The 17,552-nt window shown below is 43.1% G+C and overlaps 1 protein-coding gene across 1 annotated transcript in view; it reads right to left on the bottom strand.

Annotated features, from left to right (window-relative positions):
* Window positions 1-17,552, bottom strand: part of LOC121539744 (centrosomal protein of 170 kDa protein B-like) — a 29,503-nt gene extending 11,951 nt beyond the window's left edge. Inside the window, exons 1-7 of the mRNA XM_041848453.2 lie at window positions 17,344-17,552; window positions 16,052-16,189; window positions 9,783-9,872; window positions 7,180-7,268; window positions 6,766-6,769; window positions 6,576-6,662; window positions 6,326-6,476 (exon numbers count right to left, since the gene is read on the bottom strand). Of these exons, the coding sequence (XP_041704387.2) occupies window positions 6,326-6,476; window positions 6,576-6,662; window positions 6,766-6,769; window positions 7,180-7,268; window positions 9,783-9,872; window positions 16,052-16,156 (526 nt within the window). The 5' untranslated portion in view covers window positions 16,157-16,189; window positions 17,344-17,552. The remainder of the gene's footprint in view (window positions 1-6,325; window positions 6,477-6,575; window positions 6,663-6,765; window positions 6,770-7,179; window positions 7,269-9,782; window positions 9,873-16,051; window positions 16,190-17,343) is intronic.

The raw sequence follows: 17,552 nt of genomic DNA, 5'->3' as shown, positions 1-17,552 counted from the left end.
CATAGGTACACTTCAACTGTGAGAGACGGAATCCAGAAAATCACATTGTATGATTTTTAAGTAATTAATTTGCATTTTATTGCATGACATAAGTATTTGATCACCTACCAACCAGTAAGAATTCCAGCTCTCACAGACCTGTTAGTTTTTCTTTAAGAAGCCCTCCTGTTCTCCACTCATTACCTGTATTAACTGCACCTGTTTGAACTCGTTATCTGTATAAAAGACACCTGCCCACACACTCAATCGAACAGACTCCAACCTCTGCACAATGGCCAAGACCAGAGAGCTGTGTAAGGACATCAAGGATAAAATTGTAGACCTGCACAAGGCTGGGATGGGCTACAGGACAATAGGCAAGCAGCTTGGTGAGAAGGCAACAACTGTTGCCGCAATTATTAGAAAATGGAAGAAGTTCAAGATGACGGTCAATCACCCTCGGTCTGGGGCTCCATGCAAGATCGCACCTCGTGGGGCATCAATGATCATGAGGAAGGTGAGGGATCAGCCCAGAACTACACGGCAGGACCTGGTCAATGACCTGAAGAGAGCTGGGACCACAGTCTCAAAGAAAACCATTAGTAACACACTACGCCGTCATGGATTAAAATCCTGCAGCGCACGCAAGGTCCCCCTGCTTAAGCCAGCGCATGTCCAGGCCCGTCTGAAGTTTGCCAATGACCATCTGGATGATCCAGAGGAGGAATGGGAGAAGGTCATGTGGTCTGATGAGACAAAAATAGAGCTTTTTGGTCTAAGCTCCACTCGCCGTGTTTGGAGGAAGAAGAAGGATGAGTACAACCCCAAGAACACCATCCCAACCGTGAAGCATGGAGGTGGAAACATCATTCTTTGGGGATGCTTTTCTGCAAAGGGGACAGGACGACTGCACCGTATTTAGGGGAGGATGGATGGGGCCATGTATCGCGAGATCTTGGCCAACAACCTCCTTCCCTCAGTAAGAGCATTGAAGATGGGTCGTGGCTGGGTCTTCCAGCATGACAACGACCCGAAACACACAGCCAGGGCAACAAGGAGTGGCTCCGTAAGAAGCATCTCAAGGTCCTGGAGTGGCCTAGCCAGTCTCCAGACCTGAACCCAATTGAAAATCTTTGGAGGGAGCTGAAAGTCCGTATAGAAATCGGAAGGATCTGGAGAAGGTCTGTATGGAGGAGTGGGCCAAAATCCCTGCTGCAGTGTGTGCAAACCTGGTCAAGACCTACAGGAAATGTATGATCTCTGTAATTGCAAACAAAGGTTTCTGTACCAAATATTAAGTTCTGCTTTTCTGATGTATCAAATACTTATGTCATGCAATAAAATGCAAATGAATTACTTAAAAATCATACAATGTGATTTTCTGGATTTTTGTTTTAGATTCCGTCTCTCACAGTTGAAGTGTACCTATGATAAAAATTACAGACCTCTACATGCTTTGTAAGTAGGAAAACCTGCAAAATCTGCAGTGTATCAAATACTTGTTCTCCCCACTGTATATAAACTATTCTACAATGGGGTTGTCTGATTTTTCTACTCTTTTTGTTTGCAGAGGAAAAGGAAATGTGTACTGTTCTAGCATCTTCAAAGTGCGCCTCAGCAGAGATATTTTTTCATGTTCCACACCAAAATGAGTGCAGCGGAAACACTAGTCTCCACTCTACTACTTGAGGTGGACTCTGCATTTAAAGTTCATCATTCCTGATGCATGCTGACATAGAAAACTTTATTGGCTCTGTGGCAATGCAGTAGGCCTTCTATAGACGGTACACAAGCTATTTTAGGTGTGTCATCCATCCTGTGTAACTAGAAATGAAGCATTGGGTAAACCAAATGGAATTAGTGACGTGCCCTTCTGTTCCTCCCCCTCTCGCTCTCTCTCTCTGTTGATGTCTTATTGTGTGTCCTGGGCAACAGCACTTTGGAGTTGTAGTAGTTTGGTTTATTTAGGCCAGTGTGAGAGAGCCCCAATGGAGCTGTTTAGTTTTCAACCAGACACCAGGCATGTGGATAATCTGATTTATGCCATATAGGCTAGCATCCCGAGCTGGCCAGCCAGCTGTTAAACGTCATCACAGCAATGAAGGTGACAGGAAATCTGTCCCAGTGCCCTTACTGCTCAGATGGATAAATACATATTAATATGGATCAATCATGATTATGTATGTATGTATGTATGTATGTATGTATGTACAGTGCTGTGAAAAAGTATTGCCCCCTTTCTGATTTTCTTTATTTTTGCATATTTTTTATACTGAATGTTATCAGATCTTCAACTAAAACATAATATTAGATAAAGGGAACCTGAGTTTACAAACCTGAGTTTACAAATAACAAAAAAAATCTACATATTTTATTTATTTAATTAACAAAGTTTGGCGACACCCAATTCCCCTGTGTAAAAAAGCTGCAATGACTGCAACCAAATTATTCCTGTAGTTGATTAATCTGTCACATCCCTGTGGAGGAATTTTGACCCACTCTTGCATGCAGAACTGCTTTAACTAAGCGACATTTGTCGGTTTTCAAGCATGAACTGCTCGTTTCAAGTCCTGCCACAACATCTCAATTGGGATTAGGTCTGGACTTTTGACTAGGCCATTCCAAAACTTCAAATTTGTTGCTTTTAGCCATTTTCATGTAGATTTGATTGTGTGTTTTGGATCATTGTCTTGCTGCATGACCCAGCTGCGCTTCAGCTTCAGCTAACAGACGGATAGCCTGACATTCTCCTGTAGAATTCTCTGATACAGAGGATAATTCATGGTTCCTTCTATTAAGGCAAGTCATCCAGGTCCTGAGGCAGCAAAGCATCCCCAAACCATCACACTACTACCACCATGCTTGACCATTTGAGGTTCTTATTGTGGAATGCAGTGTTTGGTTTTCGCAGACATAATGGGACCCATCTCGTCCAAAACGTTGACTCATGTATGCATTCAGCCTTCCGCCCTCAGAACAGCCTCAATTCGTCAGGGTATGGACTCTACAAGGTGTCGAAAGCATTCCACAGGGATGCTGGCCCATGTTGACTCCAATGCAGCCTACAGTTGTGTCAAGACCATTCTTGATACACACAGGTAACTGTTGAGCATGAAAAACCCAGCAGCGTTGCAGTTCTTGACACACTGGTGTGCCTGGCACCTAACTACCATACCCTGTTCAAAAGGCACTGAAATATTTTATCTTGCCCATTCACCCTCAATGGTACACATACACAATTAATGTCTTGATTGTCTCGAGGCTTAAACATTTCAAGTGGCAATAAGGGATAATAGCGTTCACCTGGATTGACCTGGTCAGTCTGTCATGGAAAGAGCAGGTTTTCCTAATGCTTTATACACTCAGTGTACTGTAGATGGAAGGTTATAGCAGTTTGTCTCAATGTTCTGCTCTGGAGAGATGAGTCACTGTAAACTCTGCAGGCCAGTGTTGTTGTTGTCCTCCCTTTATTGAAGATTAGGATTAGCAGTGTCCAGTCTCATTCTCCTCCCAGGAGGATTGTGTATTGTGTATCAGGTGACCACATTTATAACAGAAGGCCCCTCTCCCTGCTTGGTCTAGGGCCTGGGAATAGCTGATTCAGTGTTTCTGCTACACTCATTTTGGTACATAAAAAATATTTCTGCTGAGGCGCACTTTGAAGATGCTAGAACAGTACACATGTACTTTTCCTCTGCAAACAAAATGAGTAATGAACAAAAAAACTACTATACTATGGGGATGTCTGATTTATCTACTTACCTAGTAGGCTTGTTGCTGTGTGTTCTACACGAGATAAATATTCCTCTTGTGGCGCATTCAAGTTATGAGTGCAATAGGGAGGGAAACATGCATTCTGACAAGCAGTCAACTTGCAATCGCGAAAACAGCAGCTTTAATGGCCTTTGTTAAAAAGAGGGGGATCCCAGCTTTCCATTCCTACTTTATTTATTTCTCAACTCCTAAATATGCACGAACTGCACCATTTTAAACCCAGAGTTTTTAGCAGCAGTATGGTTAAGCATGTTACTGCTCTGCAATTTGCAGTGAGTGCATAGGGGCGAGTGGGGATAAATGTAATACCAATTGTAGGGTAGCTTGGAGTACAACGCCACTCTACCAAAAAAAAAATGTTGGGGGGAGTTACTTAAACTGTGATGAGGCAATATTTTTGGTTGCGCAAGAGTAGTGGCAACTAGGGAAGTGTTGGGGGAAAAATTGTGACAAAGTGGTTTCTGTGAGAAGTACAGGCAGGGGGCGTGTTACCCCAAGTTACCCTAACAGGTAGGCCTACATTATATTCACTGTGTTTAAGCAAGTTTTGTGGGACATAACATTTATCAATAGGATAATAACTACAATAGTTAAAAGATCACATTTGGGATCTGCCTAATGATTAGCCAAATAGGATAAATGCAGATAGGTAACCCCATGCTTCAGCCTATTTATTTGCACTTTGCTGCATCAGTTGGGCTACAGGCATAGCCTACCTGATAATGTGGACCCTGCATAGGCTATTTACATGGCCTAATATGTAAAAATAGAAATTCACTAATTTTACTATGTGTTATTGGGCTCATTTCTGGAGGTGGAAATTATATTTTAGATGGTGTCAGCATACTTTTATTTTCATTCATTTTGGACTAGAATGTTATTTTAAAAAGTCACCAAAACTGAGCTTCTCAGTCCATCTAAATAATATTTGTATTAATATTTTTAATGACTGTTATACACCCACACCATTCTGTTGTTGGGGTACGCACACACACCATTCCAACACAGAAAATCTGCTTTTTAACATAATTAGGGAAACAATTTTACTCATATTGTAATTCATTATAGGTCATATTTCAAAGAAATCTGGAAACAGTGGACAGTTACTGTAATGTCTATGGTGGAAACAGTGAGTAGCCCTAGGTCCTGTCAGGTCAGACTACAGTCACACCCAGGCCTACTGTACACTCAGAGAGCCAGCAGACTGCTTTACAGACAGGCAGCAGCAGGAGGTCAGGCTCCACAGTCCACACCTTGCAAGGCTGCAGGAAAAACAGACACATATCCTGCTCACAGCCTCAATGTCTGAACAGGGTGGGGACCCTGACACTGTGCTGTCACTGTGGTCACCTCACCAGTCCAGCTGCTTCAGAAGGAAATAAGGAATCAGTCAGTAGCTACATAAGGAATCAGTCAGTAGCTACATTAACCCATCACATACAGGCAGTGGGAGAGGAGGAGGCTGAACGTAAACCTCTAAACTAAGTGTTAATGGCTGGAGGTCTGTAGTGTCATAACCTTGTGACTGTCAGTAGTTAAAGCCACTAGTGATGGTCCACCCCTTCATTCCCCTGCTGAGTACACCCCTCAGTGCTTTAAGAACCTAACTGCACTGTAAATCATATAAAATCCCAAAAGATGTAGCCCAAAAGCAGAGCTGAGGACAGAGGGACACCTGTAAGTACTGTGACTGTACGGTGAGTGAGACAGCAAATCCACAATCCCCCTAACAGCAGTGCCCGCTTGGCACGAAAAACACAGCCTCACGCACGCACGCACGCACGCACCTTTCTAATCCTTCTAGTGCACGTGCTAGCACCACCAGGAGTAAATAATAATAATAATAAATAAATTGGTCATTTAGCAGACGCTCTTATCCAGAGCGACTTACAGGAGCAATTAGGGTTAAGTGCCTTGCTCAAGGGCACATCGACAGATTTTTCACCTAGTCGGCTCGGGGATTAGAACCAGCAACCTTTCGGTTACTGGCACAACGCTCTTAACCACTAAGCTACCTGCCTCCCTGGGGTCAGCCCCAGTCCAGAGGCATGGCAGACAGACATAAGACTTTATCTGTCCCAGCTCAACATGCTCAGCAGGCAAGCCCAATATAATTTCACTCACCCTGCCAACTGGAGTTCCACACTAGTAATGCTGCTCGTCTGACCCTACTGGATTGAACCTTTGACCCGATCCCCTCACAAGGTAGCTTGATCGCACACTAGGGGTGCGCTTAACAAGGAGAGCTGTGTACATCTTAACAGATCCTCTAACAGTTTGTGGTATAAAAGGCTTCTTCTTCTTCTTCCTCATGTAAATAAGATATTGAAACCGACATCAGCAGCTATCTTTTACCTAAGGCATAACAGACTGGTATTTACTGGTACTGTTTGTGACAAGACAAACAGTTAAGTTCATCAATTGTATTTGCTATAATTTTTGACCTTGCAGAGAAAATGCCTAGGCCTGGTCTATAATATAGGATAGCACCTATACTGTGGGCGCTAGAAGAAAAGGACAACAAGAGGTGGACTGGGGCAGACTTGAAGTTGCGAGTTAAACAGGGTTTTACCTGCTGCGAGGGCAGCTTTATGCTCGGCTTTCTCCTGTTTGAAGCAGGATGAGTCTCTGGTCTTCTCCTTAGCATGCTGCCTCTCCTTCTCTCTCTTCCTGGCCTCCAGGGTCTCCACACTCATCTGCAGCTGGCTGGTGTACTTCTCATGCTAATAAACACAAGAGGAAAGTAGGATATGAAGAAGCCCCTACCTGACTATCACTCATATTCATAGATGATATGTACATGTGTGGAAGTTAGCACTTACTTTGAGAGCCTCCTCTGGCACCTTGTGTTGACTCCTCTCCAGGATGTACACATGACAATGTGGAAGCAGAGCTAAGGAAGGCATATTCTGACAGGAGCCATTGGGTTAGAATAAATAATACATGTCACTGACACTTGCTATCTTGTCTAATTATTAGCCTATGCATTCCTTGAAGCTCTAACTTTCTGACAACTCTGAGACATGTGACATGTCTAAATGTCTACCTTTAAGCAGCTTTTCTCCCTGTTATCTAAACTAAATTTCACTATTCATGTTTTTCAGCTCAGAGGTTCACGGGTCCAAAAGATTTTCAGTCCGGAGTTGAACATAATCTAAAACCCCTGACTCAAACCACAAGGAATTAATATGCTGGGAGAGTTTGGTGCACAAACCACAGAGGAAGAAGAAAATGAATGTTTTAAATTGCTTTCTAACAGCTATTGTAGACAAAACTTTATGAAATCCAATTGTTTGTAAGAAATAATTACAACAGAGCACTCAGAGGTTAAAAAGTATGCATCCTTTTGATCCAATCAAGAAAATCCCTAATCAATGAAGAATCAATAAAACACTAAGAAAATTACAAAATCATTATCAGATAAACAAAAGGATATCATATCCAAAGCGGATGACATCAGAGAGCTTCAGGGTGATGTAAGTCTCGTCTGGGATTCTCAGATCATTCACAAAAGTCTGGGGAGAAAATAAATAAAGTTAGTTTTTTTGTGTGTTTACATTGAAAGCTTCAGAAAAATCTACACACAGGAATTATGTTTTCACAACAATCCTGATTAGTTTAATTCCATTGGACTAATAACAGACACTGATGATAAATGAGTTAGTTCCAGGTCATTTCCTTGCACACACAGCCTCTGGGGTTTGCCAAAGCTAAGATGCTTTGCAGTTGGCTGTTTTCCCAGTGAAAGTTAAGCTATCCTACCTGTACGTTAATGCATTAATGAGATTATGCAGTTATGTAAATGGCCATCTATGTTGAAGGAGAGAGCGAGACACCAGAAGAAAAGAGAGAGAGCAAGAGAGACACCAGAAGAAAAGAGAGAGCAAGAGAGACACCAGAAGAAAAGAAATAATAGTAATAAAATAATAATATGCCATTTAGCAGACGCTTTTATCCAAAGCGACTTACAGTCATGTGTGCATACATTTTTGTGTATGGATGGTCCCGGGGATCGAACCCACTACCAGAAGAAGAGAGAGCGAGAGAGACACACCAGAAGAAGAGAGAGCAAGAGAGAGACACCAGAAGAAAAGAGAGAGAGAGAGAGAGAGAGAGACCAGAAGAAAAGAGAGAGAGACCAGAAGGAGAGAGAGAGACCAGAAGGAGAGAGAGAGAGACCAGAAGGAGAGAGAGAGACACCAGAAGAAGAGAGAGCGAGAGAGAGACACCAGAAGAAGAGAGAGCAAGAGAGAGACACCAGAAGAAAAGAGAGAGCAAGAGAGAGACACCAGAAGAAAAGAGAGAGCAAGAGAGAGACACCAGAAGAAAAGAGAGAGAGAGAGAGAGACCAGAAGGAAAGAGAGAGAGAGAGAGACCAGAAGGAAAGAGAGAGAGAGAGAGACCAGAAGGAGAGAGAGAGAGAGAGAGACCAGAAGGAGAGAGAGAGAGAGACACCAGAAGAAGAGAGAGCGAGAGAGAGAGACACCAGAAGAAGAGAGAGCGAGACACCAGAAGAAGAGAGAGCGAGAGAGAGACGAGAGAGAGAGAGAGAGCGAGAGAGAGACAGAAGAGAGAGAGAGAGAGAGAGAGAGAGAGACCAGAAGGAGAGAGAGAGAGAGAGACGGAGAGAGACAGAGCAGAGGAGAGAGAGAGAGAGAGAGAGAGACACCAGAGAGAGAGAGAGAGAGAGAGAGACCAGAAGAAGAGAGAGAGAGAGAGAGAGACCAGAAGAAGAGAGAGAGAGAGAGAGACCAGAAGGAGAGAGAGAGAGAGAGACCAGAAGAGAGAGAGAGAGAGAGACCAGAAGGAGAGAGAGAGAGAGAGAGAGAGAGAGAGAGAGAGAGAGACCAGAAGGAGAGAGAGAGAGAGAGAGAGAGAGAGAGAGAGAGACCAGAAGGAGAGAGAGAGAGAGAGAGAAGGAGAGAGAGAGAGAGAGAGAGAGAGAGAGAGAGACCAGTAGGAGAGAGAGAGAGAGACCAGAAGGAGAGAGAGAGAGAGACCAGAAGGAGAGAGAGAGAGACCAGAAGGAGAGAGAGAGAGAGAGAGAGAGAGAGAGAGAGAGAGGAGAGAGAGAGAGACCAGAAGAGAGAGAGAGAGAGAGAGACCAGAAGGAGAGAGAGAGAGAGAGAGAGAGAGAGAGAGAGAGAGAGAGAGAGAGAGAGAGAGAGAGAGAGAGACCAGAAGGAGAGAGAGAGAGAGAGAGAGAGAGCCAGAAGGAGAGAGCGAGAGAGAGACCAGAAGGAGAGAGAGAGAGAGAGCGAGAGAGAGACCAGAAGGAGAGCGAGAGAGAGACAGACACCAGAAGAAAAGAGAGAGAGAGACACCAGAAGAAGAGAGAGCGAGAGAGAGACACCAGAAGAAGAGAGAGCGAGAGAGAGACACCAGAAGAAGAGAGAGCGAGAGAGACACCAGAAGAAGAGAGAGCGAGAGAGAGACACCAGAAGAAGAGAGAGCGAGAGAGAGACACCAGAAGAAGAGAGAGCGAGAGAGAGACACCAGAAGAAGAGAGAGCGAGAGAGAGAGACCAGAAGAAAAGAGAGAGAGAGAGAGACCAGAAGAAATGAGAGAGAGAGAGACCAGAAGAAAAGAGAGAGACACCAGAAGAAGAGAGCGAGAGAGGGACACCAGAAGAAGAGAGCGAGAGAGGGACACCAGAAGAAGAGAGCGCGAGAGAGAGAGAGACCAGAAGAAGAGAGAGAGAGACACCAGAAGAAAAGAGAGAGAGAGACACCAGAAGAAAAGAGAGAGAGAGACCAGAAGAAGAGAGAGACACCAGAAGAAGAGAGAGCGAGAGAGAGACACCAGAAGAAGAGAGAGCGAGAGAGAGACCAGAAGAAAAGGCCCAGGACAGCAGAAAATGCAGTGCTCATTGCTGCTCTAACAACCATCTCTGGCACTGAGAGAGGGCTCTTTTGTGCTTGGGCCTGGGGGACTGGTAGTGGGCCTCTGGACCCTCCAGGGAGGGCTGTGGCTGGCTGGATCCTTTATTTAACTTGTATGCAGGGGACAAGGAGGGTACATGGACTCACCCCGTTCAGGCTGCCCAGGTCCTTCACCATATGCTCGTCTGTGGCTGGGCTGTAGTTGACGACAGCATGCTGCTTGTCCACACTGCGCGACTGTAAAACAAGACAGAGAACATACCTGAGCATCACATACTGATGGGCTAACAAACCTCAGACTGGATACTGTCATAAGCAGTGCAACAAAATATCTGCAATTAAGGCTACATGCATGTACAGTAGATACACAGTGTGCTCATAGTCGAACGGATAGGCCTTTGAGTTTGCTTACATTCCTGCAAATAATCACTATTAACCTGGTGCTTATAGTACCCACTGGTTGAAATCAAATCACATTTTATTTGTCACATGCGCCGAATACAACATGTGTAGACCTTACGGTGAAATGCTTACTTACAAGCCCAACAATGCAGTTTTAAGAAAGTATTTACTAACTAAAAAAAGTATAAATATATATAGCGAAAGTTTGGACACCTACTCATTCCAGGGTTTTTCTTTATTTTTACTATTTTCTACATTGTACAATAATAGTGAAGATAATGAAACTATGAAATTACACATATGGAATCATGTAGTAACCCAAAAAGTGTTAAACAAATCAAAATATATTTTATACTTGAGATTCTTCAAAGTAGCCACCCTTTGCCTTGATTACAGTTTTCTACACTCTTGGCATTCTCTCAAGCAGTTTCACCTGGAATGCTTTTCCAACAGTCTTGAAGGAGTTCCCATATATGCTGAGCACTTGTTGGCTGCTTTTCCTTCACTCTGCGGTCCAACTCATCCCAAACCATCTCAATTGGGTTGAGGTCGGGGGATTGTGGAGGCCAGGTCATCTGATGCAGCACTCAATCACTCTCCTTCTTGGTCAAATAGCCCTTACACAGCCTGAAGGTGTGTTGGATCATTGTCCTGCTGAAAAACAAAATGATTGTCCCACTAAGCCAAAACCAGATGGGATGGCGTATCATTGCAGAATGCTGTGGTAGCCATGCTGGTAAGCGTGCCTTGAATTCTAAATAAATCACAGACAGTGTCAACAGCAAAGCACCCCCACACCATAACACCTCCTCCTCCATGCTTCATGGTCCTCATGAGAGCCAGTTTCATCATAGCGTTTGATGGGTTTTGCAACTGCACCTAAATAAACTTTTAAAGTTCTTCAAATTTTCTGGATTGACTGACCTTCATGTCTTAAAGTAATGATGGACTGTCATTTCTCTTTGATTATTTGAGCTGTTCTTGCCCTAATATGGACTTGGTCTTTTACCAAATAGGGCTATCTTCTGTATACACCCCCCCTACCTTGTCACAACACAAGTGATTGGCTCAAATGCATTAAGAAGGAAAGAAATTCGACCAATTAACTTTTAACAAGGCACACCTGTTAATTGAAATGCATTCCAGGTGACTACCTCATTAATCTGGTTGAGAGAATGCCAATAGTGTGCAAAGCTGTCATCAAGGCAAAGGGTGGCTATTTTGAAGAATCTCAAATATAAAACATATTTTGATTTGTTTAACACTTTGTTGGTCCTCTGTAGCTCAGCTGGTAGAGCACGGCGCTTGTAACGCCAAGGTAGTGGGTTCGATCCCCGGGACCACCCATACACAAAAATGTATGCACGCATGACTAAGTCGCTTTGGATAAAAGCGTCTGCTAAATGGCATATTATTATTATTATTACAAGATTCCATGTGTTATTTCATAGTTTTGATGTCTTCACTATTATTCTATAATGTAAAAAATAGTAAAAATAAAGAAAAACCCTGGAATGAGTAGGTGTGTCCAAATTTTTGACTGGTACTGTATGTATGCATGTATGTACAGTGAGGGAAAAATGTATTTGATCCCCTGCTGATTATGTAAGTTTGCCCACTGACAAAGAAATTATCAGTCTATAATTTTAATGCTAGGTTTATTTGAACAGTGAGAGACAGAATAACAACAACAAAACCAGAAAAACACATGTCAAAAATGTTATAAATTGATTTGCATTTTAATGAGGGAAATAAGTATTTGACCCTCGCAATCAGAAATATTTCTGGCTCCCAGGTGTCTTTTATACAGGTAACGAGCTGAGATTAGGAGCACACTCTTAAAGGGAGTGCTCCTAATCTCAGTTTGTTACCTGTATAAAAGACACCTGTCCACAGAAGCAATCAATCAATCAGATTCCAAACTCTCCACCATGGCCAAGTCCAAAGAGCTCTCCAAGGATGTCAGGGACAAGATTGTAGACCTACACAAGGCTGGAATGGGCTACAAGACCATCGCCAAGCAGCTTGGTGAGAATGGAAGAAACACAAAAGTACTGTCAATCTCCCTCGGCCTGGGGCTCCATGCAAGATCTCACCTCGTGGAGGTGCAATGATCATGAGAACGGTGAGGAATCAGCCCAGAACTACACAGGAGGATCTTGTCAATGATCTCAAGGCAGCTGGGACCATAGTCACCAAGAAAACAATTGGTAACACACTACGCCGTGAAGTACTGCAATCCTGCAGCGCCCGCAAGGTCCCCCTGCTCAAGAAAGCACATATACAGGCCCGTCTGAAGTTTGCCAATGAACATCTGAATGATTCAGAGGAGAACTGGGTGAAAGTGTTGTGGTCAGATGAGACCAAAATGGAGCTCTTTGGCATCAACTCAACTCGCCGTGTTTGGAGGAGGAGGAATGCTGCCTATGACCCCCAAGAACACCATCCCCCACCGTCAAACATGGAGGTGGAAACATTATGCTTTGGGTGTGTTTTTCTGCTAAGGGGACTGGACAACTTCACCGCATCAAAGGGACGATGGACGGGGCCATGTACCGTCAAATCTTGGGTGAGAACCTCCTTCCCTCAGCCAGGGCATTGAAAATGGGTCGTGGATGGGTATTCCAGCATGACAATGACCCAAAACACACGGCCAAGGCAACAAAGGAGTGGCTCAAGAAGAAGCACATTAAGGTCCTGGAGTGGCCTAGCCAGTCTCCAGACCTTAATCCCATAGAAAATCTGTGGAGGGAGCTGAAGGTTTGAGTTGCCAAACGTCAGCCTCGAAACCTTAATGACTTGGAGAAGATCTGCAAAGAGGAGTGGGACAAAACCACTCCTGAGATGTGTGCAAACCTGGTGGCCAACTACAAGAAACATCTGACCTCTGTGATTGTCAACAAGGGTTTTGCCACCAAGTACTAAGTCATGTTTTGCAGAGGGGTAAAATACTAATTTCCCTCATTAAAATGCAAATCAATTCATAACATGCGTTTTCTGGATTTGTATTTTGTTATTCTTTATTTTTATTATTATTAATTTTTTATTATTCTGTCTCTCACTGTTCAAATAAACCTTCCATTAAAATTATAGACTGATCATGTCTTTGTCAGTGGGCAAACGTACAAAATCAGCAGGGGATCAAATACTTTTTTTTCCCTCACTGTGTATATATATATATATATATATATACACACACACAGTGGGGAGAACAAGTATTTGATACACTGCCGATATTGCAGGTTTTCCTACTTACAAAGCATGTAGAGGTCTGTAATTTTTATCATAGGTACACTTCAACTGTGAGAGACGGAATCTAAAACAAAAATCCAGAAAATCACATTGTATGATTTTTAAGTAATTCATTTGCATTTTATTGCGATTATTATGGTGGAAAATAAGTATTTGGTCAATAACAAAAGTTTCTCAATACTTTGTTATATACCCTTTGTTGGCAATGACACAGGTTAAACATTTTCTGTAAGTCTTCACAAGGTTTTCACACACTGTTGCTGGTATTTTGGCCCATTCCTCCATGCAGATCTCCTCTAGAGCAGTGATGTTTTGGGGATGTCGCTGGGCAACACGGACTTTTAACTCCCTCCAAAGATGTTCTATGGGGTTGAGATCTGGAGACTGGCTAGGCCACTCCAGGACCTTGAAATGCTTCTTACGAAGCCACTCCTTCGTTGCCCGGGCGGTGTGTTTGGGATCATTGTCATGCTGAAAGACCCAGCCACGTTTCATCTTCAATGCCCTTGCTGATGGAAGGAGGTTTTCACTCAAAATCTCACGATACATGGCCCCATTTATTATTTCCTTTACACGGATCAGTCGTCCTGGTCCCTTTGCAGAAAAACAGACCCAAAGCATGATGTTTCCACCCCCGTGCTTCACAGTAGGTATGGTGTTCTTTGGATGCAACTCAGCATTCTTTGTCCTCCAAACACGACGAGTTGAGTTTTTACCAAAAAGTTCTATTTTGGTTTCATCCCAATCCTCTTTATACATATCGTGGTCCTCTGTAGCTCAGCTGGTAGAGCACGGCGCTTGTAACGCCAAGGTAGTGGGTTCGATCCCCGGGACCACCCATACACAAAAAAAAAAAAATGTATGCACGCATGACTGTAAGTCGCTTTGGATAAAAGCGTCTGCTAAATGGCATATTATTATTATATATATATATATATATATTGTGATGTCACGAGAGGCTGTGTCCTGGAGGGACGTTACATCCCCCTGAGGTGGCTGCAAACCCAGACAGCTATGGCTCCATCTGCTGGTATGGTCGGGAACTCCAACCCTCTATGGCCAATCTTCCCACGCAGCTGAAACCAATCAGGAGCTGATGAGCTGAAGGTTTGTTGAAGGGAAGAGACAGTCTCCAAGCTGGGTCTCTGGAGGACAAGAGTGCTGCACGTCCACTTCCATGAGGAATATAAGGATTTGGAGATACTTACCTTTGGGAAATACTCACCTTTGGATATATGCACCTGTGGAAATACGTGTGGGACATTTGGAAGGACGTTTTGCTGGGTTGGCCACTAGCTGCAACGTGGAATACAGTAAGACTGGGGAAAAGTTATTTGAGCGAGGGAGAGTTATGATTTTGGATGTGGAAGAGACATCCCTGAACTGTTAACCCTTAAAGAGCCACCAGAGAACAGAATTGTGTTATACTTTCGTTAGTTTCCCAAGACCTTTAATAAAATCCTTGTTTTGGTTGAGCCTGGTCTCCTTGCACTACTTGAGCAATCCCGCTGAAAGCTGTGTAGCCTCTCGTGACATCACAATATATATATACACACACACACACAGCAAAAAAAGAAACGTCCCTTTTTCAGGACCCTGTCTTTCAAAGATAATTCGAACAAATCCAAATAACTTCACAGATCTTCATTGTAAAGGGTTTAAACACTGTTTCCCATGCTTGTTCAATGAACCATAAAAATAAATGAACATGCACCTGTGGAACGGTCGTTAAGACACTTACAGCTTACAGACCGTAGGCAATTAAGGTCACAGTTATGAAAACTTAGGACACTAATGCAAATAGTCCGGGTAGCCATTTGATTAATTGTTCAGCAGTCTTATGGCTTGGGGTAGAAGCTGTTAAGGAGCCTTTTGGACCTAGACTTGGTGCTCCGGTACGGTTTGCCGTGCGGTAGCAGAGAGAACAGTCTATGTCTTTGATGACTGGAGTCTTTGACAACTCCAGTCTGACACTGAACAGGCAGAGTGACCACTTCACACAACTCAAACCATCATCCCTGTCCTCAACGAGACAACAGTAAATAAGGTATTTCTGTTTTTAATTTTTAATACATTTGCAAACATTTCTAAAATCCTGTTATTGCTTTGTCATTATGGGGTATTGTGTGTAGATTGTGTTTAATCCATTTTAGAATAAGGCTGTAGCATAACAAAATGTTTAAAAAGTCAAGGGGTCTGAATACATTCCGAATGGACCGTAAGTAAGCAACATTTCCAATGATGCCTGAAAGTGATGCCTGAATGTGGACAAGAGCAGCTTTTCAATTCTGCAAGCAGATGTGGTGGGAAGGGCATTTTGAATAAACCACAGACTGATGAAAGTTTATAAACTATTTTCAAGGCAGCGTTCTTTTTTCCAGTGGCTTAAGAGCGAGAAGTACACAGAGAGACATTCCCAAAGAATTCCAAACAGTAACTAGAACCAGGAAACATGGAGAAAAACAGCAGGGTGGAATGTATAAGTAAGCATTTTTCTTTAACATTGAACGGTTGCCAGAGGCAATTCTCCCAGCAGGCACTACTCTTAAAAACACCCGTAACACAAACCTCTCAAGTACACACAGATCAACTCCTACAAGAGCTCTAGTACATTAACCTAACTTGCTTTCTTTGAGTCATGACCCTATTATAGGCTACATCCTTTCACAAGAGTGTGAATGGACAGCTGATTGTCTAAGGGTCACATGACAGATTGATGTGTCTGGTGTGTAAACAGAAGGTGCTGTAGATGTCATACACACCTGCAACATGAGCTCGCACTCCTCCCGGCCTACAAAGATCATCTCTGGTGGCAACCGGTGTCTTGTGCCTGAGCTGCTGACCAGGAACCATGATGTCACACTCATCTTGGAGCCCCGACTCAGAGCCTTCTTCGCATCCTGGGAGGGGAAAGAAGACATGATATTAGACAACAACACGTAGAGCAGTAGAATATTTTTGTCACCACATTCACAGTAATTGTGATATACAATTCGCAATCCACTGAATGGGATTTTGGTGGCTGCACAACTAACTAAACAACTCTACTTTTAAGATTAGATGACCAATTGGACAACCAACAACTCAAGTATTTTCAGATCTATTTACACAACACACATTAGATAATGTGCTTTGACAGTTGAGTCCATTATTCTTAGGCATGTCAGGTTGTCATCAAGTGATCCTCATGCACACACACACCACGCCCAAACGAAAAGGCAGACAACACACAGAGATTCCTTCAATACCGGCCCGTGGAAAGGATAAGGAGGAACATGTTTATGCCCCAATTTCTTATCCACAGAGCTGAGCAAGACACTTAGCTACATATGTTGCACACACAGCTAACTACAGTCTACAAACATGATTGGATCTTAACAAGCCAGACAATGCGTTTGTTTGGGTGCCTGAACCAACTCATTACCAGTATTGATCACCTTTGCTGAACCAATCATACAGTTTGGTCAACCTCAATTTCTATTTGCTACAATAATATTCCCATACCACTCAAAGACAACATTGGTTTGGAAGGAGATGCAACTAACTACATGCATAACTAGGCCTATGTTAGAATTATTTGTGATCAATGGCTTGTACTGTAGTAGTAGTAGTTAGCTAGGCTAACTAGTTGCTCTCATTCACTTTACTAGCCAATAATTCCCATATCGCTCTATGGAAAATTTATGCAAATCATCATATCTAATTAACTCACTTGTCAAAAAGCTCAGCCAGGTGAAAAGCTAAAAGAATGTCGATGATGGTAATAGAAAACGATACTACTGAAGGTTCCAATGTAACAACACTTGCAGTAACATTACCCAGCAGTTGACATGTTAATTCTTATGGTGAGACTGACCCTCCACTTTTGCTAAATTATCTTAATTCGAAAGAATTTGGAAATGACTGGTCTGCTACCGTAGCTACGTTCTGTCTGTGGCTAGCTAGTTAGCTAGCTACCTATTTTAGCTGAAGGCCAAACACCATACAGGAAATAAGAAAGGTTTTCCCGAACGACAAAAGCAGTTTTTACTACTCCCTCCCTTCACAAGCATACCTTTAATCCGGACCCTGCTTTCTTCAGAATAGTAGCCAGCGTTAACACAATAAATACAAATGTACAGTTGTATCTGTGTCCTCGTTTAGTAAAGTAGTCACAAGAGCACTGATGGCCGTCCAGGTAAATGGCGAACACACCCTCACTTCAACATTAATTTGTCAAGCCGACCAACACTGACATTCCACTTCACTTCCACCGCCGCGCAC

Source organism: Coregonus clupeaformis, chromosome 25 (genome assembly GCF_020615455.1).
Source record: "Coregonus clupeaformis isolate EN_2021a chromosome 25, ASM2061545v1, whole genome shotgun sequence".
In the NCBI taxonomy this organism is placed as follows: Eukaryota; Metazoa; Chordata; class Actinopteri; order Salmoniformes; family Salmonidae; genus Coregonus; species Coregonus clupeaformis.
Note: the sequence above shows the minus strand (reverse complement) of the source record. Positions and strands in the feature narration are given on the sequence as shown.